The sequence below is a fragment of the Eptatretus burgeri genome, chromosome 7 (assembly GCF_056783735.1).
Source record: "Eptatretus burgeri isolate ZD-2024b chromosome 7, Ebu_testis_v1, whole genome shotgun sequence".
NCBI classification, from domain to species: Eukaryota; Metazoa; Chordata; class Myxini; order Myxiniformes; family Myxinidae; genus Eptatretus; species Eptatretus burgeri.
The window spans coordinates 37,088,416-37,112,017 of NC_140967.1; the positions used below are offsets into that span (position 1 = coordinate 37,088,416).

The window sequence follows — 23,602 nt, forward strand, 5'->3', positions numbered from 1 at the left end:
TGGCAAACAAGATACATATTTAGAATGTCCAGCAGACACTAGGTATGGGAGGATCTCTTCGGCTGCAGCAATATGCAGGGCCCATATGCCAGCCCACTCTGCAGAAATGTACCTCTTCGGGATAGTTATCATTTCTATGTACATAAGCCACAGTTGACTTGTTGGCGAAGTGCACTTTGTCTTCACAAATTCATCCATCTTCTTCATAACATCATCAAGACTGGCCTGAGCTTCCTTATAGGCACGCTGGACATCATGGTCTTTGCTGCTATTGACTGTGTCACATATCTTACTCAATTGGATGGACAAAGATGATAATTCATCAGTGCCAGTGGGCTTTTCCACCAGCCAGTCTTCGAAGGCTTCCCAGAAAAGTGCATATATAGCATTCTCTGCAAGAGTGTGAGCTTGCAACATTTGATAATAATCTTTTCCAGACATTATCTTGTTAGCAGTGCCTGGCAAGCACACACCGCCTTCAATGAAAAGGTCTTCTAGTTCAGTTCCTTTCATCAGTTTGCCAATTGCCCCTTGAAAATTCATTGCAATGTGAAATCCACCCATTCGAAGAATAAGGTGGTCGTACTTTGTGGGATGTTTCTTCTGTAATGCCAGAACAATTTCATAGATGGCTTGATCGCACGTCAAGACACAGAATTCTTGGCCCAGATCTTTGGATACAGTCATACAATAATCTACTGACTCTTGAACAACATCAGGGTTGGTTGGGGGAAGAGGAAGAAATGGACCATAACCAATCACAGTAGCCTTTTCACATTTTTCAATCTGCATTTCTTTGAAGTTTTTCCAGGATACTGGATGCATTTCATGTGCGAGATCCAGTAAATCAGTGGAACCTGTCATACATAGTTTGAACAGAATATTGAAGTCCTCTTCCATTTTAAATCTGTTTGCGTCATCTGGGATTAGTTTGAGTCCAAGCAAGGAACAACTTTTCTGTCGATCAGGAAAGGTGATCCAACTTCTTCGAGGTTGAACAGGCTCCGTGTCTTCAAGGGTCACTGAACGGGATTTTTTTTGTAGCGGAATGCACTTAGTGCTTGATTGGTTTTCTCTGGTGGTGTCATTGGGATATTGGTCGATTATAAGTGTGGTTCCATGAGTAGTTGTTCCATCAACGGTGTTCTCATGAAAGTCAAGATTATCAATGGCAAACTGGGTGAAAATATCTTTTGAAATGTTTCCTGGAATGAAATAGCCTTGCTTTTCTATCTGATCATTAGCTTCATTTGCCATGGTGGATATATATCTCTGCGCATCGTTATAATTAATGCAGTTACCAAATATATTTAGTAGGGTTACCGTGTCCTTACTTCGAGTCTGCTCTATGATGTGCACAGCAGTGCCAACATGTTTGGGAGTTGCTATTTTAGCAATGGCAGCACATATATCCTGTGAAAGGTCAAGCACTTGTTCATGCTGTTTTTCCTCAAGCACAACATGGTCATCAGGACCAAGACCTCTGTCTGCATCAGTCAACATCCAAGCAATGTGGTTGTACAAGTCATTCGGGACACACTTCAGTGCATATTCATATGACATATCCATGTTTAGTTCTGCAGCATCCACTTGCTTCAATCTCTTCCTTTCTTCACTGGCTACTGATTTAAGCTGTTTGCGAATGGCCTTTGCAGTATGAAATGACTCAGAAGGTGATGTACGGGACTGTTGAGGTTCCGTGGCAGTTTTGTCAGTGTCAAGATCCTCCTCAATGTATTCTAGATTCTTCCAGGCGATCTTTAAGTTTCTTAACTTCTGTGAGGACTGTTCCCAAAGCTAACTTGGAGGAACATAAGAGATTTGAAGTGCCGATCTGGGGAACAATCATAATTTGCTCACCATAGTGGTTCTGAAATTGTTTTACAAGCGTATCACTACGATATGACATGGCATGTTCCACATGCTTCTCATCCAACCACCTACGAAGCATATCACGCAATTGCGAAACAAAATAAATACAACAATCACTGAGCAGTTTTGCTTCAATAGTAGAAATAAGCCACTGAAACCCTTTTTCATAGACACTCAAAGTGTCAGTAGTGTTGATATCTGTGGGGCGTTTGTTCATAAGACTATTCAAACACAACCTATGATACCTAAAGTCACTTGCAATCATGTCAGCACAGCCTACGTCACAACCTTGAATCAAATGTAGCATTCGTTCATCATCGAGTTAATTCCCTTTATTCCAACTTGATAACTGTCTATCCTTTGTGGCAACCAAAATCAATTTGCGATCTACTTTTTTTGTCTCTCACTTTACCACACACAAAACAGTTCGTTTTGAAATCTAACTTTGTGTCAAATTTCAATCGAGTAGATGTACAGACGGGTTCTTCGTCCATATTTGCAATGTTTGTTTTGAACTTAGGCTGTTTTTTATCAACCGTTTTTTTTATTATTGTATGTACTTCGACACGAACTGTGAATCTTCGGAAGTTTCTTGAGAAATATGTCCTTACTGCTGACATCATCTAGGAGACGGCGAGCAACCTTGTCCATTCGATGGGATAAAACGTACAGTAATGAGGGATAACCATTCTCTGTGACATTTTGAAGAGTACACGATGTCTTCTTTTGACAAACCAGTACATGCCCGTAAAAAATAAATAATAAAATAAATATTCAAACTGCGAGCAACAAACAACAACCACACAGGCCGTTTCTTCACTCTCGAGTGCCCGTATGTGCGTGGCCCGGAAGTTCGAATATTATTCGCAGTTACGATTATTCGCAATTTAGTTTTAATACCCAATTATTCAATTAGCGCGAACGTATTTTACCTTTTCGCAATGTCGAAAAACAAAAATAGAAGAGAGAGAAAAAAATTTACTTCCTGGTTCGGAGCATACCAGCACTCTGATGTTACTGAAATTTATACACCGTCTCATATGAAAACGATCATAACTTGGGGCATTGTGTTTATCTATAAATGCGCATAAGAAATCGAGAAATTATTTGAATACACGAAGTCATCATTATCCGGAAGTCCGTACGTTGTAACCCATAATGGATCCGGAAGTCCGTACGTTGTAACCCGTAATGGCGACCGCGGCTGAGCTTCCCTTCCCCATCGGCCACGTCCACGCAACAACGTGTCTTCTCATTGGTTTGGTAAATAAATGGCCATAACTTGGGAAGCACTTGTCCGATTAATATCAAACCTTGAAAAGGCACATCCTCAGGTCCCCAGCAATATACCTGGCAAGTTTCAATTAGATCGGACCAGTGGTTGTCGAGAAACATCGGTCACAGACACACACACACACACACACACACACACACACACACACACACACACACACACACACACACACACACACACACACACACACACACACACACACACACACACACACACACACACACACACACACACACACACACACACACACACTGCTGGAATTATAATCTGTCCCATCACTTGGCGACTTCCTTTTCTCACCAATTTGAATAGCCCCTTCCTCCATTGTGTCGCTGGGATGTACAAAAGGTACATATACCTGAAGATGTGTGAAATGTAGTAGTTAAGAATCAATATACAACTTTTTATTTTTTTTTGTATACCTTGTCGAGGCTCGTATGAGAGCTTGGGTCCTCCCGTCTAACCCATAGACGGGAGGACCCAAGGTCACACGGTTGAGTTATTGGCGTCCACGGTTGGTTAAGCGACCCGCCGCTTCACGGAATTATCCGTGTGCGACGGCCTACAATTCCGGGGAGTCTGGTGGGAATCGACATAGCTTCCCCCACCTAGTGGTCTTCTCACCCGACCCCCCCTGGCCCGCAAAAATTATATATATATATATATATATATATATATATATATATATGATGACATTTCAAAAAGTTATGGATGGATTTGGATGAAAGTTGGTGGTCAGGTTAGGTGTGTGCCAGACAAATCGATAAGATTTTGGTGAAGATCTGAATCCGGATCTGAGAATTTAATTTCTCAAGTGATTCTTTCACCATTGAGAGATGTGGCCAAAAACTATATACGTATTGTATATACCATGATACTTCAAAAAGTTGTGGACGAGTGATGACAAAACAATGTTAATGAGTTGGTTCGGTGACAAGAACAAGCCAATTCGATTTTCGTTCAGATACAGATCCAGATCCAGCCTGTCAGTGGGATACAAAACGTAAACTGTTCAGCCTTGTGGAGGTAAGCGTTCTACCTAGTGCCATTCTAGTTGCTCATGCCATCTCCAAGCAACAAGGTCGGTTGATGAAGGTGATGTTGGCAGACTTCCAAGCAGATGGAAGATGACTTCAGGCAAATTATAGAGTGAACAGAGCAGGACGTTTGTGAAGTATAATATGTTGTCTTTGGATTAAATCAATCAGCAAAGTAATGGGTACTTTTGCTAGTTCTGTATAACATCTGGACAAGTTTCTCTTTGAGCCTCAGGAACTTTAGAGAGAGAAAAAAACAAGGAACATGTCTAAAGAAGATTTGAAATGCTATGTTGGAAGACTTCACAAAATAAGATAATACAGCACTGCTCGTAATATATACAACTATAATGCTGGATGACACAAACACAAACCAACCTGCAGAACCAGGTGGGTCATTGTTTCTGCTTCCTCTGCGGTCAGGAGGCATGCAGGCTTGCTCATCATCACAGTGCGAGTTAGGGATAAAAGTTGTTCCAGATTGCTGAGATCCACTTGTACCCGACACCGGCAGCAATCTGACTGTAGATACTCCACACACAACTAAAACACAAAGAAGTGAAGGACTTCCCTATAATGCATGGAAAATTAGCAATCACCTTATTAACACATCACATATCTTCTCACATGGCCTGCAAAAGTAATCACCCTCCTCCAAATTTTTCACATTTTCATACCACCTTCAGCTGATTTCATGATGCTTTCAAATCAAACTTGATATGTAGTCTTCACAAACTAATCCAAAGTGATAAAGCAAAAAAAAAAAAAAAAAAAAAAATGCAGATAAAATGTGAATAAGTCAGATCAACAGAGAATCAGATGATTCTCAGTTCCATAAGTATTCAAATCCTTTGCCTATTTCACCCCAAATCACTTCAGGAGCAAATTATTTGTTTGAATGTTTACAAAATGAATGCAATAGGTTTCACTTGTATGTAATCAGTGGTTTAACTTTAAAAATTAAGCTTCCTCACTTTTCTAAGGAGTTTCAAGGTGCAACTCACTTGGTCAACCAACAAGGCAAACACGAATACCAAGGTGCTTTCCAAAGTCAGACATAAAGTGGTGGAGAAGCAACGTTCAGGAGAGGGTTATAAGAAGATTTAAAAGTCACTCATTATCCCTTTGAGTACGGTGAAATCCATCATTAAAAAGTGGAAGATGTATCATATCACACAGACTCTACCCAGATCAAGTCGCCCATCCAAACTCAGTGGCCGGCTTAGCAGGAAACTGGTTCAGGATGTCACTGTAAATCCAACACCGACTGAAAGATCTGCAAGGTTCTATGTCTGAGATGGGGGGTGAGTGTTCAACAATCAAGAATATCCCCTTCCCTTCACAAAGCTTGACTCTTTGGACAAGTCGCAAGAAAGAAGACATTACTGAAAAAGACGGATCTAAAAGCTGGTACAGAGTTTGTGAAAAAGCATCTTAATGATACTGCAGGCATGTGGGGAAAAGTTTTGTTGTCAGACGAGACAAACATTGAACCTTTTGGTCTAAATTTAAAGCATTACATGGGCACAAGCCCAACACTGCACATCACCCAGTCAATACCATCCCTTCTGTCAAGCATGGTGGTGGCAGCATCATGTTATGGGGTTGCTTTTCATCAGCAGGGACTGTCAAGCTTGTGAGGATAGAAGGGACAATGGACGGTGAAAAGTACAGGAGAATCCTTGATGAAAACCTGCTCGAGTCAGCCATGAATGTGACTGGGTAGGAGATTCACATTTCAGCAGGACAATGATCCGAAGCCCAAAGCCAAAGCCACACTGGAGTGGCTGAATAAGAAGAAAATAAATATTCTTGAGTGGTCCAGTCAAAGTCCTGAGTTGTCAAAATTGCTTCTACATAATTCGTAAATACTCTAAATGTGGTGTTATTAGGAGGGGGTTATAGTTTTACAGTTTTACAGACCACTGTATTGATGTCTTAACGTCTGTGCATTGGCTTCTGAAAGCATTCCTGAAAATAGCATCCATTAAGTTTGAAAACACTAACCATGATATCTTGCGTAAAAGCATGATTTAGACTAGAGGAATAAAGAGCTACCTTTCTTCAATTTGCTGTATGTTTAACAGGATCTTAGCGATCACATGCTACACTTTATATCTATTTAAAATGAGTGCAAACTTCATGTCCATTAAGGTGACTTTCTGATTGATTTATCACAGACAAGTTGGCACCCTGTCCTCTGATGTGCCCTCTACTCTGTCGACCCTACAGATCTTCCCCTCATCACCCCCAAATTCCTACCTTATCATGCACTTCCACCCTTTTGCTCATTTCTCCAGTCTGTGGAAGTCCTGAGGCTGTTTGACTGCACAATTCCTTCTGTGGTGTCAAGCAGGTGGCACACCACCACCACCATACATCATTCCCCCATCTTTACCTGAATTTTTTTTAATCACCATTAAGCATTAACCCTGCCTAGTCCAACCCTCTTACTTCCAGGTTGCTGGTTTTCCTCCCCTTCTGTCTCTCTCCTTTTCGTGTTCATTCATTCCCTTCTTGTATCCAGGAGTTGCCCCACTCTTAGATCCTACCAAATGTCACCACATTTCCATGAGCCTCAATATTGTAAGGATTATGTCAATTCCAAAATATTTGCAAATAAACAAGAATGGAATGTATTAAATCATTTGGTAATTTTTTTGGTCTGAGGAAATGCAGATAACCTGTTCAAATTGGACGTGTTTGTTCATTCGAGGGAAAGACGATGAACCGGCTGTTGTTGCCATTATACCATGACATTTGTATCCACATTGGTTGTTGCAATGTGAAAAATAATATGAAACTAGAGCAACACTCGGAAGAGCACATACTTCCGCCAGTCTGAACAGTTTACGTTTTGCATCCCACCAATAGGCCGAATGACATCACACAAAGATGACATCACACCATAATTTTTTTGAGATATCCTGCGATATATCGTGAGATATGCAGCTCAGACAGAGAGACAAACAGAGGATATATATATATATATATATCGATCTGGATCCAGACCTTAAACAAAATTGAATCAATTCGTCCTTGTCACATACCCAACCTGTCCACCAAATGTCATCCGAATCCATCCATAACTTTTTAAGATATGGTGTCATATATAGTTTTTGGCTCTATCTCTCAATGGTGCAGAATCACTTATAAATTGTCATATCCGGATCTTCACCAAAATCGAATCAATTCGTCCTTGTCACACACCCAACATGTCCACCAAATTTTGTCCATGTCATGTTCCCACAACAGGCAGATAGGGGTGAAAACATAACCTCCGTTCTCTCTGCACTTTCACTGCTCGCTTAGCAACTGATAAAGCACTAAAAACTTATGATTCGTTTCAATTGATAAAGTACAAGCACAGCACAGATCAAAATAACTCCCTTGCTATTAAATTTTTCAGCACTAACCTCAACCAAATGCTGGTTGACCCGTGATGCCTGGCAAAGCTGAATTATCGACTCAAGTCCCAGGTGGAGACAGCCCTGAACCAGCATCACGCTAAAGAGCAGGACAAAGAGGCCGCCATCGGAACACCGCTGCACATGTGCTCTTGCGCTTTCCAGCAGGAAGCGGGACAGCATGTCTCCACGATCCAAGGCAGGAAGCAACACTTGCGAGGCCGAGGAGGCCACGGTTGTCCCACCAAGCCCATTGTGGATCAGCTTAATTTTGCCATTCGGTCCGTAGCTACTCCTAGCAACCTCATAGAGCTTGCCGAGTGCAGCTTGGTGTGATGTGGAGCTCAGTGGTAAGAAGTTACAGCACGTGGGTGTCTCCGTTTCACTGGTAACATCACTCCGTAGCATGCTTGTACAAAGTGAAGCAAAATGAAGGTTGGTTCGATTCAAAAACCTTTCCTTCTAGATAAACAAGTAACATTTATTTGAGGGGGAAAAAAAAAGTAGTACGTTGCAGGTGAAATGACGACCAAATATACTCAAACAGATCTTATAAAAAGACAATCAATTACACAATTGGTGCATTTTGTGACGAGGTAAGATCATGCAAATCCTGTCATGTAGTCGAACGCAATAATAATTAACAGTTAGTGTTGGTCCATCTTGCCACATTCAGCTGGATGAGCCAGATGGCTTAAGCTTGGAGGGTTTAGCCTCCAACCTGGCACTGTTCTTTGCCATTCTTTGCAAAGCGTATAAAGCCAAGTGAACTCCAATAAAAGCTGAGCATGCTCCAAGAAGCCAATGCTTTCTCAACCAGGATGACAAAGCCATGTAGGTTTTCACCTGTCGCACACGCACAAGATTAAAAAAAACCCACTATGTATACACTGTACAGTGTCCTTACTACAATTCACAGACTGGTGTGTGTGTGTGTGTGTGTGTGTGTGTGTGTGTGTGTGTGTGTGTGTGTCACACTACTATTCCTACAGTTCTGGGCCTATTACATCCAGACTTGCTACATATGATCAGCATGACCACAATTAGTACATAGGGGTGTTTTTAGTTTTGCCGGTGGTTTTGGGGGATTGGGGGGGGGGGGAGGAGACTGAAATGATCCATGGAAGTGTGCATCATGTAGCGCCACTCCAGATGAAGGAGGGTATTACAAATCCCCAACCTTTACAGTACAGTATTCCTGTCTCCACATTTTAGAGTGCAGAGAGGCATTTCGAATTACGCAGCAAGAGGTATTAATTTTGGAGAGGTATTTTGAAGTGCACGTTTTAATAAGGATAATAACATAACCTTCTGGCCACTCCAGTGCGGAGCGGGTGCTTCGAGTCTCTCTATAATAATAAATGTCAGCGTATCAGTGTGTCTCTTCTATAACCCCAAAACCATGAAACCTAGTGGCCCCAAACATTTCATGCATACAAAGGGAACTCCAAGGTAATGCATGAGTGAAAATTGGGTGTTTGAGTTAATTTAAACACCCCCTTTGAAGATAATTAACGGTCTCATTTAATTATCCTTTATCAAGGCATCAGCCTGTTGTTGGCTCAGTTGTTAGGGTGGTGGCTTGGGATCCTAGGGTCCTGAGTTCAAGCCCCGTTGGCTGCTGAATTAAAATACACCAGGAGGTTGACTCAGCCTGTCATCCTTCTGAGGTTGGCTAAACGAGTACCAGTGTACTGGTAAGGGGGACACTGCATCAGCGGCATAGCCACGTCCCAACCAATGATGCAACGAGCAGACACAGGCTGCAATCGATAGAGAGAGATCAGGTTTTAAAAAATTATTTTCTGCACCGAACGCACCTTATTCACCACCCAATAAAGGGACGTGTTTACGAGTGCGAAGAGTCTGGCTAAAACCGAAATTATGCACAAAAAAAAAAACTTCATTTATTTCGCTTTTGTGTGAATAGCACAATTAAAGGATCAGTGGATGGCCTACAGTTATGCACACTCGCCTCTCTGTCTAGCCAGAGTTCAAATCCTGATCCAGCTATGAACTGTCACCCTGGTCACACACATGCTTTTTCCTTCATGGCTCTACAGAGTGGCTACAAAGTCCCTATGAACACAGAATTTATCTGTATGCTTCCCTCCATTCTCTGCACAAATTTGAATTTTTCTCCATGTTCTTCTGGACATCTTCCATGTTGAGGGTTGGAGGTCATAAAAGCAGCTCCTGACAGCTGTTTTGAGGTCTTCAACTGTCAAAAATCAGCTGTCTTGCTATCTTCAGCTCTCATGCAACAAGATGGTGCACCAGCACATTATGCTGTCGCAGTTAGAAAATATCTCAACGACAAATTCAGTGGATGATGGACTGGACGTGGATTTGAGATAGTATGGCCTCATTGAAGTCCAGACTTAATAACATGTGACAACTCTCTTTGGGGCATTGTGAAAGAGGAAATTTCTCATCTCCACCAAACAACAGTTGAAGACCTCAAAACAGCTGTTGGGGTCTGCTTTTATGACCTCCAACTCTCAACATGGAAGACGTCCAGAAAAACATGGAGAAAAATTAAAATTTGTGTGGAGAATGGAGGGAAGCATACAGATAAATTCTAACTAAATCATAACTGCGTGCATAGGGACTTTGTAGCCACTCTGTAGAGCCATGAAGGAAAAACATGTGTGTGACCAGGGTGACAGTTCATAGCTGGATCAGGATTTGAACTCTGGCTTGACAGAGAGGCGAGTGTGCATAACTGTAGGCCATCCACTGATCCTTTAATTGTGCTATTCACACAAAAGCGAAATAAATGAAGTTTTTTTTTGTGCATAATTTCGGTTTTAGCCAGACTCTTCGCACTCGTAAACACGTCCCTTTTTTTTTTGCCGACCTCAGAAGGATGACAGGCTGAGTCAACCTCCTGGTGTATTATAATTCAGCAGCCAACGGGACTTGAACTCAGGACCCTAGGATCCCAAGCCACCACCCTAACCACCAAGCCACACCAGGCTTAATAACCCGATGTGAATACATGAAGCAAGAACATGCGTACGTTTTATGTGCATAAATAATACATCGTGGTTATATACCTGGGATCATTCCAATTGCAATGGGTCATGGACGAACACCCAGCCAATGGGTGTAAAGCAGTGGGGTAGAGTCGGGGCAGCTGAACACTGACCCATGTACAAGATGTGATATTTTCTCAGTGTCAACAGGTGATAACTCCGCTTCTGCAGTAGAGAGGGGTTTCAGTACCCATGATGCAGTGCTCGGGCACCAAATTGGTTGGCAAGCGAAGCAAGGCAGAAAATGTAAAAAAGAAACAAGACTGAACGAGGCCAAACAATTTAGTGCTAACCTCCCAATGCAGTCAATCAGAATAACGAGATAAACATGCTGATTGCAGAGGTACTGATGCCATCGTTGCCAGGCAACCAACATGGTGGCACACAAGGCATTATGGGATATCTCTGAACAGAAAACCCTCCGTCCACACAAGTCCCAACTGTTTTGTGCTGCTGTCATCTGTATTACAATTTATAATAGCACGTAATACTGTAAAATACTTGTTACGATTTCGCAAAATAGATTAAAAACATCTTGATTTGAATCGTGCTTCTGAATCTTACAAACCGGCAGTTACAGAATCAAAATAGAATCAAAACAGGAAAATAAAAATAGAAACAAAACAGGAAAATAAAAATAGAATCAAAACAGAAACACAACAGGAAAATAAAATAGAAACAAAACAGGAAAATAAAAATAGAAACAAAACAGGAAAATAAAAATAGAAACAAAACAGGAAAATAAAAATAGAAACAAAACAGGAAAATAAAATAGAAACAAAACAGGAAAATAAAATAGAAACACCACAGGAAAATAAAATAGAATCAAAACAGGAAAATAAAATAGAATCAAAACAGGAAAATAAAATAGAAACAAAACAGGAAAATAAAATAGAAACACCACAGGAAAATAAAATAGAAACAAAACAGGAAAATAAAATAGAATCAAAACAGGAAAATAAAATAGAATCAAAACAGGAAAATAAAATAGAAACAAAACAGGAAAATAAAATAGAAACAAAACAGGAAAATAAAATAGAATCAAAACAGGGAAATAAAATAGAATCAAAACAGGAAAATAAAATAGAATCAAAACAGGAAAATAAAATAGAAACAAAACAGGAAAATAAAATAGAATCAAAACAGGAAAATAAAATAGAAACACCACAGGAAAATAAAATAGAAACACCACAGGAAAATAAAAAGAAACACCACAAGAAAATAAAATAGAAACACCACAGGAAAATAAAATAGAAACAAAACAGGAAAATAAAATAGAAACAAAACAGGAAAATAAAATAGAAACACAACAGGAAAATAAAATAGAAACACAACAGGAAAATAAAATAGAAACAAAACAGGAAAATAAAATAGAAACAAAACAGGAAAATAAAATGAATCAAAACAGGAAAATAAAATAGAAACAAAACAGGAAAATAAAATAGAAACACAACAAGAAAATAAAATACAAACAAAACAAGAAAATAAAATAGAATCAAAACAGGAAAATAAAATAGAAACAAAACAGGAAAATAAATTAGAAACAAAACAGGAAAATAAAATAGAATCAAACATTCCAGCACCCAGAATGATGATGAGCAGGACGACATTGAACCACTCACATGTCACATGACGGCTTCCTCAATCATTAATGAAAGGTCCTGTTATGTTCAAGTAAGTGAATCGACAAGGACAAGGACTCTTAGCGGGACAGTACAGTGCACAACAATACAGTGAAACCAAACCATTGTTCGGAACGCTGTTCACCTGCTTCCACCGATTGTTCGGAACGCTGTTCACCTGCTTCCACCGATTGTTCGGAACGCTGTTCACCTGCTTCCACCGATTGTTCGGAACGCTGTTCACCTGCTTCCATCGATTGTTCGGAACGCTGTTCACCTGCTTCCACCGATTGTTCGGAACGCTGTTCACCTGCTTCCACCGATTGTTCGGAGCGCTGTTCACCTGCTTCCACCGATTGTTCGGAACGCTGTTCACCTGCTTCCACCGATTGTTCGGAACGCTGTTCACCTGCTTCCACTGATTGTTCGGAACAGTCTTACACAGGAAACTGTTGAAGCTGCCAAGGTCAACGTGTTCAAAAGTACGTTGGATCAATGTTGGTGGAGCCTAACGTTCTTCTTCTTCTTCTTCTTCTTCTTCTTCTTAACTTCTTCTTCTTAACTTCTTCTTCTTCTTCTTCTTCTTAACTTCTTCTTCTTCTTCTTCTTCTTCTTCTTCTTCTTCTTCTAACTTCTTCTTCTTCTTCTTAACTTCTTCTTCTTAACTTCTTCTTCTTCTAACTTCTTCTTCTTCTTCTTCTTAACTTCTTCTTCTTCTTCTTCTTCTTCTTCTTCTTCTTCTTCGGATATCCTCGAGGCTCTTCCAGCTGATGATGAAGATGACCAACAGTCGTGACGTCTGCGCAGTTCGTTTCTGTGTGGTGTCCAATGTTTACAGTGGGAATCGTATACAATGGCGATATACTGATTACCAAAATGTCATTATGAGGTTATGCCCAGATGTATGTTTGGATGTTGGTTTTTTTTAATATATTTTTTTAATCTTCAGTGAGGTAATTGTTCAGTTATATAGGCCCCGGCAATGTAGTGGGAAGAGTATGTTCGGTATTTTTTTTGGTTACAATTGGTTGATTGAGATTAACATATTAATTGTTTATTTAAGTCGGTGGTTCGTGTATGTTTGTCACGTCCTGTATTTTCTGGAAGCTGTTTATATCTGAAGAGAGAATGCACGACGGAAGTGGACATTGAAACTCGAAAGGATTTAATTTATTTTTTAGTAACCTTCTGGGTTTGGGAAGTTTTCAACGTTTCTATAGTAAGTAACATGATAAGTTTCACTCGTTTTGTCGGCGAGGGATAATTAGTGCTTATTGTGAGGTTGTTCCGGTGTTTTAAATTCAAACGGTGCCTCCAGGGCGTCTCCGCACGTTCGACATGTTCCACAGGTTCCGTGTAAATTTAACCCGATCTTTCTATCTTTTCACCATCGAGTTTTACAATCACTAAACTATTGGAGTTTTTCCCCTCCTTGTGGTGGTGAATGTATAATTTATCCTTCGGTTTTACCACATATTTAAAAGTTGTGTGTATATGTTTATTTTTTTCTAGGCGATGTTGTTGAGTTGGTTTCAAATGACTTCGCAAATCGTCAACAACTTTTTCCCCTTGAAGGTGAGTGAGTGTGTGTGTGTGTGTGTGTGTGTGTGTGTGTGTGTGTGTGTGTGTGTGTGTGTGTACGTACGTGAGTATTCCTAACGACTTGGTCTTATGCATAACGTATTAGTAACGGACACAGAACGTTTCGTTGTGTTATCGATAACTTATACCAACGAATGCTGAACCTGTTGTCGGCGTTCACAACCTATGCCCAACGATAGTCTAACTTAGGCATAGCGCGCTGCACGCATCGCCGACGATGACGTGGCGTAGGTTTATTAAAAGGCTGCCGCACAACGATTCAAATCATAACCGCCGCAGAAATGGAAGTGTCAACATCGCAGTCACACCTTGGCGATCTTGCCAGCGTATGCCGACCTCTGAAAAATGCGTCTAAAACGCTGGCGCACGTCGACTACGGTATGGGTAAGTTTGGTATGCGTGAATAGAACGCTAAAGTACGCTATAAAATGGAGTACGTCTTGTAATTTTAAACATGTTGAAAATTTTACGACGTACTTGCCGTATGACACACGTTCCGCATGCGATGGGAATAAGTTGTACGCACGATATGCGATCGTTGACACACGTCGACACACGTTACTTGTACGTTGCTCATAAGTCGAAACACGTCAAGGTAATGGTTAGCGTCAGTGTTCCAGACTCCCGGGTTTTTTTTTCTTCGGTATGACGGTGTTCAGTGTACAGTGTGGTTATGATTTAAATCGTTGAGCGGCAGCCTATTAATTATATTATATTATAAACGCACTAGAAATCGAAGTGTCAAAATCACCATCATACCAAAGGAAGTAAGAAAAAAAAAACCAGGGAGTCTGGAACACTGACGCTAACCATTACCTTGATGTGTTTCGACTTGTGAGCACCTTACAAGTAACGTGTGTCGATGTGTGTCACCGATCGCGTAACGTGAGTACAACACGTTACTCATAGGTTAGAAGTAAGTTTCGAGTCCGCTAAACATTACCTCGACGTGTTTCGACTTATGAGTAACTTACAAGTAATGTGTGTCGACGTGTGTCAACGATGGCGTGACGTGCCTACAACTTATGGCCAGCGTTATGCGGAACGTGCGAGTCATACGCTGGCATATGTCTTAAAATTTCAAGCATGGAAAATTTGAGGACAACCGAAAAGTACAATGTTTAAAGCTAGCGTACAACGATGTATGGCAGTGTTTTTCAGCGTGCTCTCAATGTTATCAAAACTTACCCATAACGTATTCGACGTGTACCAGCGTTTTAGACAAATTTTACAAAAATCGGCATAAGCTCGCTAAAACGTCAAGGTGTGACTGGGCCTTTGCCTCCGCCACTGAAGGTGAAGCGGGTGATGTTTTCACCCCTCGGTCTGTTTATTGGGGAATTTTTTATTATTATTTTTTGCCAAGTGCGTTTGTCTGTTTGTCTGTTTGTCTGTGTGTTTGTTACTTACAAAATCTAAAGATTTCGTAAGTATATTGATGACTACCATTTCTGTTTGTTTGTTTGTCGGCACGATAACTCGAGAACGGAAGAAGCTACCAATGTCAAATTACACCACGTGATTCAGGAGGGTGATGGCAAGTGCTGATTAGATTTTGGTCAAAATCTGTCAAAGGTCACAGTGAGGTCAAACATCCAAAAAATGATAACTCAAGAACGGAAGAAGCTACCAATGTCAAATTACACCACGTGATTCAGGAGGGTGGTGGCTAGCGCTGATTAGATTTTGGTCATAATCGGTCAAAGGTCAAGGTCACAGTGAGGTCAAACATTCGATTTTTGATGGTTTGGTACAGAGTAATCGTAGAAACTTCTGGTTTGCGTCGCTACCTTCTCTTGAGACAGCTTTTATTCGACAAGGTCAGAGGTCAAGTTGACGATTTACCAGTACCAGTCGATGACTGCTTGTTTATCTGTTTGTTTGTTTGTTTGTCTGTGTTTGTTTGTTTGTCTGTGTGTGTTTGTTTGTTTGTCTGTTTGTTGGGTCGCCGAAATAGGTGGCCCTTATTGTCAGTAATTCTGTCTGTTTGTTTGGATGTTTGTTCGTTTGTCATCAGCATAATTGGTAGTAAATGTGGGCGGATTTTGACCAAACTCGGGTGGTTGGTACATCTTATGACCTCGTGCTTTGGAAATTGTGATGGTTGCTAGGGACGCTTTGGTCCCCTAGCAACAACCGAAAAACCTTCAAAATCGGTATCGTTCACGCGAAATCAATTCCGAAAGCCATTCCCCCACGTAGGGTTATGAAATTTGGCACGAATGATCTACAGGTGATGCTCTATCAAATATATTCCGGTTTTTGTGATATATGGAATACTTTACCCGCAGCGCCCCCTACAATTAGGGTATGCGCGAAAATTGAAGGCCCCTTAGCAACCAGGTGAGTGCATCGATACGAATGAAACTTTGCAGGTTCATGGTACTCAATGAGTACTACAACTTTGCCTCAGGACATATTGACCGATTTTGCTTAGGTCAGGGGTCAAAGGTCAATTAGTGCAAAAATCGATAATATGCGAGAGCTGGAGGTGCCTTCGCGCTAAATACTACTCCTAGGGTTATGGTCGGATGGTCATGAAAATTCACACTAATCGCACAGATGCCAACCCTCCCGATTTCATCGGGAGGCTTCCGAAAATTCACCCAAACTCCCGCCCTTACGATCACTATCCTTATCCTCCCGAAATTTTGATATTTTTGCACTGTTCACTAATCAGAATGTACTAGTATGAGAATTGAATGAAAAGCATCGTCTGCTACGTATAGCATGTGGTAACTCCATAACGTTCGCTGCTACCAAATTGTACGTAAAAAATTGCAAATTCAAATGAGGAGCAGTGAAACATTGGGTCTGGATCTCGCTTATGCGATCATGCACTGAGATTTAGTTCATGCGGTATGTGTGCAATACAGTGCATGCGGTATGTATGCACAGTGTATATGCAAGCGATACGATCACTGCATGCAGCTGGGCCCGTACCAGCCCGGCGGTCGCGACCACCGTGCGGTGTTTAACAGCCGCTAGAGTTCTACGAGTCGCGCTGCAGCTGTGGAACATCGACTTCGAAGTTACCGATGCTTCAAGCCCTCGATGTTGATTACGAAATGGCAGAAAAGAAGCTTACGAAGACCAAGAAATGGTCTCAGAAGTACAAGACCGAATACAGTCTCCAATACCCGTATATTCGAAAGTCTGAAAGAGGAATTCATCATGCGTATTGTACAGTATGCAGCGTTGATATTTCAGTTGAGCACGGAGGTCGCGATGATATTCGGAAGCACGTTGGAAGCAAATGGCACACAGACATTGCAAAGGAGAGATCTTCGAGCACGAGTACCGGTACACTTCTGAATTATTTCACCAAACAAGGGACAAGCGAGGAAGAGGATGTTACCCGAGCGGAACTTCTCTTTAGTGGATTTATTGTGGAACATAACTTGCCCATATCAGTCTCAGATCATGCTGGACCTCTATTTCAAAAGATGTTTCCAGATTCAAAAGTTGCTTCAAAGTATGGATGTGCAAGAACAAAAACTTCAGCAATAATTGGTGAGTTGTCAAATGTTACTGCTTCATCTATTGCCGATATTGCTAGACTAGCTCCATTTAGCCTAGCTACAGACGGTAGCAATGACAGTGGTGAGGCCCAGCTATATCCTGTCCTGATTTCGTACTATGACAACAGTGCTGGGATTGTGAAGCAAGGTTTGCTAAGTTTGCCTGCGTGCAAACAAGATTCCACTGGAGAAAACATTTTCAAACTGCTTGATCATGAGTTCAGTGACAGGAAAATTCCGTGGGGAAATTGTGTTTCCTTTTGTGCTGATAATGCCTCTGTCATGGTGGGCAAGCACAAAGGAGTCGCTGCTTATATCCACAAACAAAATCCAGAGTGCTACATCATGGGATGCCCTTGCCATATGATGCACAATACGGCCAAGAAGGCGGCTCAGGCCTTACCCATTGAATTAGATGACTTTCTCATCGATATTTACTACTACTTGGACAAAAGTAGTAAACGCGTCAAAGGAGTGAAAGCACTGCAAGAACTCTGTGATGCCCCGACACACAAGATTCTGAAGCATGTCGCAACAAGGTGGCTGTCCCTTGGTCAGTGCCTAGACAGGCTGATTGAACAGTGGGAGCCACTTCGCCTCTTCTTCAAAGAAGAAGTACGAAGAAAAATGCAACCAACTGTAGCCAAGACTCTAACAACGAGCAAGAAGGACGGCACTGTATCTACTGCCAGTACTGGCACTGCAGGATCAAGCACTAGTGGAGCAGCATTCACCACTACCACTGCAGTATTTGCTGCGAAGAAGACAGCAGGGACAGCACCAAAACCAATGCTGAGAGCAGGTAGCATCACCGGCCCTTCATCACGTTCATCTACAAAGCAGATCCCTTCAGAGTCGAGAAAGACTGTGATAGTCCCATCTACAGGCAAAGAAGGACCCAAGTTAAGTTCTGCTTTTGCCAAATCACTTGATACAAGCTCAGCAAAACCTTCGAATCAGAGGTCTTCTTCCTTGGCTGCACCTACCTCAAGCTCTCTCCTCAAACGTAAAATTGGATCTGGTACTACGAGTCTGACCTCTTCTGCTGGCAGTAAACGCAAGTGTGATCGCCCTGCGGCTAAGTGTACTACGAGTTCTACAACTAAAAGCGCATTTTCCTCAAACACTGTGCAGGAATCTAGAGAAAAATGTGTCAACAGGATGTTCTTGTCTCCACAAACAAAACTCTATTGTTTCTTCCTTCGATATGCTAACAAGCTTTTTGAGAAGGGGAATCTTCTGCTCCAAAGAGACGAACCCTGTATTCATCTCCTGCACGGAGAATTGAATGGTCTTCTGAAAGATATCTTCGTACGGTTTTTGAAACCATCGGTGTCATCGGTTGCTCTGGTAAATGTACCCTTCTCTGACAAATCATCAGAAGAATGATGAGGACCTCATGATTGGGAACGATGCCAAACTGTATATAAGGGAACAAAGGAGTCTCAAGAAATCCACCTTCACTCTGAGTGAGTCAGACATCCAAGGTTTCTTCAGTGCAGTTCGCTCATATTATGTGAAAGCCTGCAATTACATCTTCAAAACCTGGCCGCTAGATGATGAATTAGCCAAGCATGCTCAGGTGCTGGATGTTAAGCTACACCAAGAAGTGGGGTTTGACTGTGTGGAGTTTTTCATCAAGAAATTCCCCTGTCTGTTCAGTGGCGGTGATAGTGACATAGACAGTCTTGAGAGTGAATTCGCTCACTACCAGGCAGACGCCTCCATAGCTACAATTCCTACTGAGACAGTGAGAGTGGATGAGCAGTGGCATCGGATTTCACAGCTCACAGATCCCTGCACTGGTGCCAAGAAGTATCCTAATTTGAGCAAAGTGATGAAGGGAATCTTGGTCATTCCTCATTCGAACGCATCATGTGAGCGGCACTCAGTCTTGTACGGAAGAATCGTACTGAATTTCGTCCCAATTTGAGTGTCAAAACCCTGGAAGCTCTCTTAATTGAAAAACTAGCTCATAGCACCCCTTGCTACCAGAGAGAATACAGCAAAGACATAATCAGAAGGGCTAAAAGAGCCACACAGCTGTCACTCAGCAAAGCTGCCATGGAAAAAGCAAGCAGCAGTAGTACCAGCCAGTAAGGTAAGAAAAATATTGCTTCTTTTGTGCTTTTTGTTAATCTTTGATTGTCCCCTAACTTACTAATATTAACATACATGTAACATTAAAAAGTGCACAATTTTCCCCTTTTTTTTTTTTTTGTTCAAAAAGTGGGAATTCTTAACATGTTAAATGCTCCAAAATAGGGCTTAGAGGGCACTAGAGAGCGTCTAGAACCCCAGAGCTTCCAGGGCCCTAAGGCGGGCCCTGGACCCCGCCGCAAGGGTCGAGCGCTCCGCGCTCGAGATGTGCGCTTAGCGCACATTATTTGGTGTCGGTTGCAAATCCTCCCTAATTCTGATTTCCAAAAGTTGGCATCTCTGTAATCGTCTGGAATACATTGTGCACAAACTATCGAGCCGGATTTTCGATTTAGATCTTTGTTCACCCACAGCACCCCCTTGAACTTTGGGGATTTCCGATTTCAAACCGCATTTTCGGTACTTTTCATTCAAATGGATACCGAGTAGTTATCAGTAGATGGAACTGGATGAGATTTGATATGCATAATCTTAAGGTGATTCCCCATCTGCTATATGACATCCATTTTGCTCTATATCTTTTATAGTTTCCATGCTCGGCGACCCATCGCCACCTACCGGCTCGTTTGTGTGTTTGTGTGTTTGTTTGTCTGTGTGTTTGTCCATTTGTCACACGATTTTTGGCCACAGTTTTCAAGCAATCGTTTTGAATGTTTTTATGTGTGTGCGTGTGTGCGTGTGTGCGTGTGTGCGTGTGTGCGTGTGTGCGTGCGTGCGTGCGTGTGTGCGTGTGTGCGTGTGTGTGTGTGTGTGTGTAGGTGACCAGCCACAGACGACAACGTTAAATTTTGGTGAAGATCTGGATACGAGATTTATTTAATTTTTAAAGTGATTCTTCCCCATTGAGAGATGGACCAAGAATGATATAGTACTGTATAGCATGATATTTCAAAAATGTATTGATTGGGCCCGATATGTTCTCATGGGTCAGGCATCACATGGCGGAGGTATGTGCTCTACCGAGTGCCCTTCTATTTTTCAGTTAAAAAGCACCTCAGTATGGTTGTGGATTAATCTTCTGTAACAATATGCCCGACGCAGTCTACGTATGCATGCTGCCGTTGCTTCGGACTCTTATTCATCAGTAGCATCCTACAGCCTTGGCTCGTGACTCACAGAGTTGGTTTGTAGATACATCTAAATAGCAGTTGTGGCTTCGGTGGTGGTGTTGTAATATATCTATATGCTTACTGTACATGTTGTCAAGAAGGTAAAAAAAAAATTAACATTGTAGCTGCTTCACATATTCACAGCCAAAATATCTAAATCTTATCGGTTAGTTGATCCTGAGAAGCCAAGACCATCAGCGCAACATGATTCTCTTCCTCCTATTGATCGGTCGAAGTGTGTGTTTTGTCAAGAAAAATGCATTCTATGACTTCTCTCGGTTGATTTATCCACACACACACCTTCATCAGCATTTTGTTTTTTTCTTGTCATGTGATCTCGCCCATTCCAAGACATAAGCAGCCTTATTTCAAGTAGCTAACGTACATAAACGCTTGATACCACTGAGAGTATATCTGCCTAACTGTTTAACTTTATACTGTAGTTACCTTCACCGAAGGAGAGGGTATTGTGTTTGGGTCTGTTTGTTTGTTACTTGCAAAATCGAAGATTTTTCAAGTATATTGGTTCGTCGATTTTGTTATTCTATCTGTCTATCTGTCTGTTTGTCTGTTTATCTGTCTGTCTATCACCTCCAGGTCAATTTTTTGGAGGTCAACATAGGCCGAGTTTCTAAAATTGTCAATTCTCATCTGATTCACTTGAGATTTGAAGAGGATTTGCATATTTGGTCATTGAAATCGACTGCCAGTTATTTTTGAAATCAAATTTGTTTTATGGATTTTGCAATTTTCGTGCTCTGCATGACGTTTGTCTGTCTGTCTGTCTGTCTGTCTGTCTGTCTGTCCGCACAGAACTTTCGTGTTTTTCTCCACAATCGCTTGACAGATTAAGGTGTAAATTTCACCACAGGTGTGATGACTCTCATAGAATGTTGTAATGATAATTATGATGTCGTGGGTCACGTGGTGTGGCAGCCATGTTGGAAAAACAGAAAAACTTTAACTTCTGTGTCTCTGAAACTGCAGCAAGGAAAAAATTGAAACTTGGCATGTAGCAAGTACTCCTCATTGGAATGTGATTTTTTTTTATGACATCATCGGTGTCCTCGTTATGACATCATAATTGCATATGTAGAACGCTACATCTGATCAGTATGGAATTTTTTTTAAGGGTCATCTCGGGATACAATGGTCCACAGAAAAAAAATTTGATGATGTCATCAGTCATATAATTCGGCAGCCATATTGTTATAAAAAAAAAACCTTCAAAAATCTCCTCTGAAGTGCTGAACAGGTCAAGGTGAAATTTTACACGTATGACTGCCTATCCATGAGGAATAAAAGGTTCACATATGATGTCATAGGTCACATGGTTTGGCAGCCATCTTGGATTTACCCGAAAATCTATAAAAAAAAATCTTCTCCAGAATGGCTGGACAGATCGCGGGGAAACTTCTCTTAAATGCTCCCCAAGCCTTGTGTGTACAATTTTCTTAAGGAATGATTGATCGGTCACATGGTTTGGCAGCAATCTTGGATTGAAGAAAAATATTAAATATTGTTTTCCCTGGAACCGCTTAATCAATCAACATGAAACTTCACAATTATGATATCGTAGTGATGGGGAATACGTTTTATATTTCAACTTGATTGGACACACGGTCTGGCAGCCAGAAGTATTTAATTATCTTGACATGGGTAATTTTTTGTTTGTTTACAAAAAAATTAAAAAACAAGGCTCACTTGGCTGTGCCAAGATGGTTATGAGAGTAGAAGAGTAGCAGCTGAAATGTGAATCCTGTCCAGATTCCTCCTGATATCTTCATCTTTTCGTTTTGCTTGTTTGGGTTCCTTCTGATGACTACAATGCAGGACTGTACCTATTTGGTCTTCCATTTGATTTGAATTGAATTTATTTTAATCCCATTCTAAATTCAATTGACTGATCATGAAAAACGTCATCTGTCAGGGTCAGGTGTCCAATCAAAGCGGGACGTCTTGGTACCCGGTCATCACTGCCAGCAGTTATAAAGTGGCAGTTCTAATTATGTCTCATTAATTACATAACACACCATTACACAAACGCCGCACAAAATACACCATACAAAACGAGTTCTGGTGAGGGTCTGCAATCTCTGATTGCTCTTTTTAGTTAGACATTATGTTATTACATTGCTGGATATGCCGTTGAACATGAATGCTATACTTTTAACAACCGATGGACGGATCAAAATATCTATCATCTGGGTATCCTACTGCTATGGTACTGAACGTTTGTCTTCTTTCCGTGGCATAAGTAACGTAGATTTCTACTTCTTTTTCTCAAGGTGTGAATGTTATTTCAAGGAAAAATTTTCATATGTCGATGTAATTTTTATGACATAAATTCCACCATCTTTAAAAAACAAAAAAAAAACGGAAGTATGTCTCGCTCAATGTGTTTCGATATCAGTATTGATTAAGTATCTAAATTTGAACATTTGTGCAAAGTTTCTTGCTTGTAGGAATATCTGAACAATTATTCTGATATTCTGCAACAATCTGCCCCACTCGGATAGTGAGGGGGTATGACGTTGACTAAGCAAGCCAAATGGAGGACAGGAATTCAAGGCTTTCTTTCTGATTAAACTTTCTGATATTTCCTATTTCTCTGGCCATAACTTCATCTGTCAATTTAAAAAGTTACTTAAACCTGTATTTTGTAATTTGTGTAGTCTCTTTGTGTCTCTGTGCATCTGCATGTTAATTCTTAGGGCCATACTTTTCTTATTACTGCTTTGGCAGCACCAATTCTCTAAAGATTATGGTTCAGCTCTTTGCTTATGGAGGAGGAGGAGGGAAGGACAGAGTTTGGTTTCTGGGTGGGGGGAGCAGAGTTGAGGGATGGGGTAGTGTTTGGGGAAGGGTGGTGCGGAGATTGAGTTGTGGTGGGTGGGGGTTTCCTTTCATTTATTATTTTGCAGGTACATCAAGACATGC

The 23,602-nt window shown here is 41.2% G+C and overlaps 2 protein-coding genes across 10 annotated transcripts in view; one reads left to right on the forward strand and one right to left on the reverse strand.

Moving 5' to 3' along the window:
- Positions 1–12,787, reverse strand: part of MKKS (MKKS centrosomal shuttling protein) — a 37,150-nt gene extending 24,363 nt beyond the window's left edge. Inside the window, exons 1-5 of one of the 6 annotated variants that reach the window (XM_085888059.1) lie at positions 12,647–12,787; positions 10,670–10,813; positions 8,332–8,456; positions 7,620–8,072; positions 4,582–4,746 (exon numbers count right to left, since the gene is read on the reverse strand). In XM_085888059.1, the coding sequence (XP_085744185.1) occupies positions 4,582–4,746; positions 7,620–8,072; positions 8,332–8,456; positions 10,670–10,679 (753 nt within the window). In that variant the 5' untranslated portion in view covers positions 10,680–10,813; positions 12,647–12,787. Of the gene's footprint in view, positions 1–4,581; positions 4,747–7,619; positions 8,073–8,277; positions 8,457–10,669; positions 10,814–10,941; positions 11,199–12,270; positions 12,407–12,646 lie in introns of those variants that run through there. The other 5 variants (XM_085888061.1, XM_085888057.1, XM_085888060.1 and 2 more) reach the window with 5 other exon arrangements.
- A 204-nt stretch (positions 12,788–12,991) lies between these two features.
- SLX4IP (SLX4 interacting protein) overlaps positions 12,992–23,602 on the forward strand; it is a 57,711-nt gene continuing 47,100 nt past the window's right edge. Inside the window, exons 1-2 of one of the 4 annotated variants that reach the window (XM_085888065.1) lie at positions 12,992–13,076; positions 13,783–13,845. In XM_085888065.1, the coding sequence (XP_085744191.1) occupies positions 13,041–13,076; positions 13,783–13,845 (99 nt within the window). In that variant the 5' untranslated portion in view covers positions 12,992–13,040. Of the gene's footprint in view, positions 13,160–13,286; positions 13,490–13,553; positions 13,627–13,782; positions 13,846–23,602 lie in introns of those variants that run through there. The other 3 variants (XM_085888068.1, XM_085888067.1, XM_085888066.1) reach the window with 3 other exon arrangements.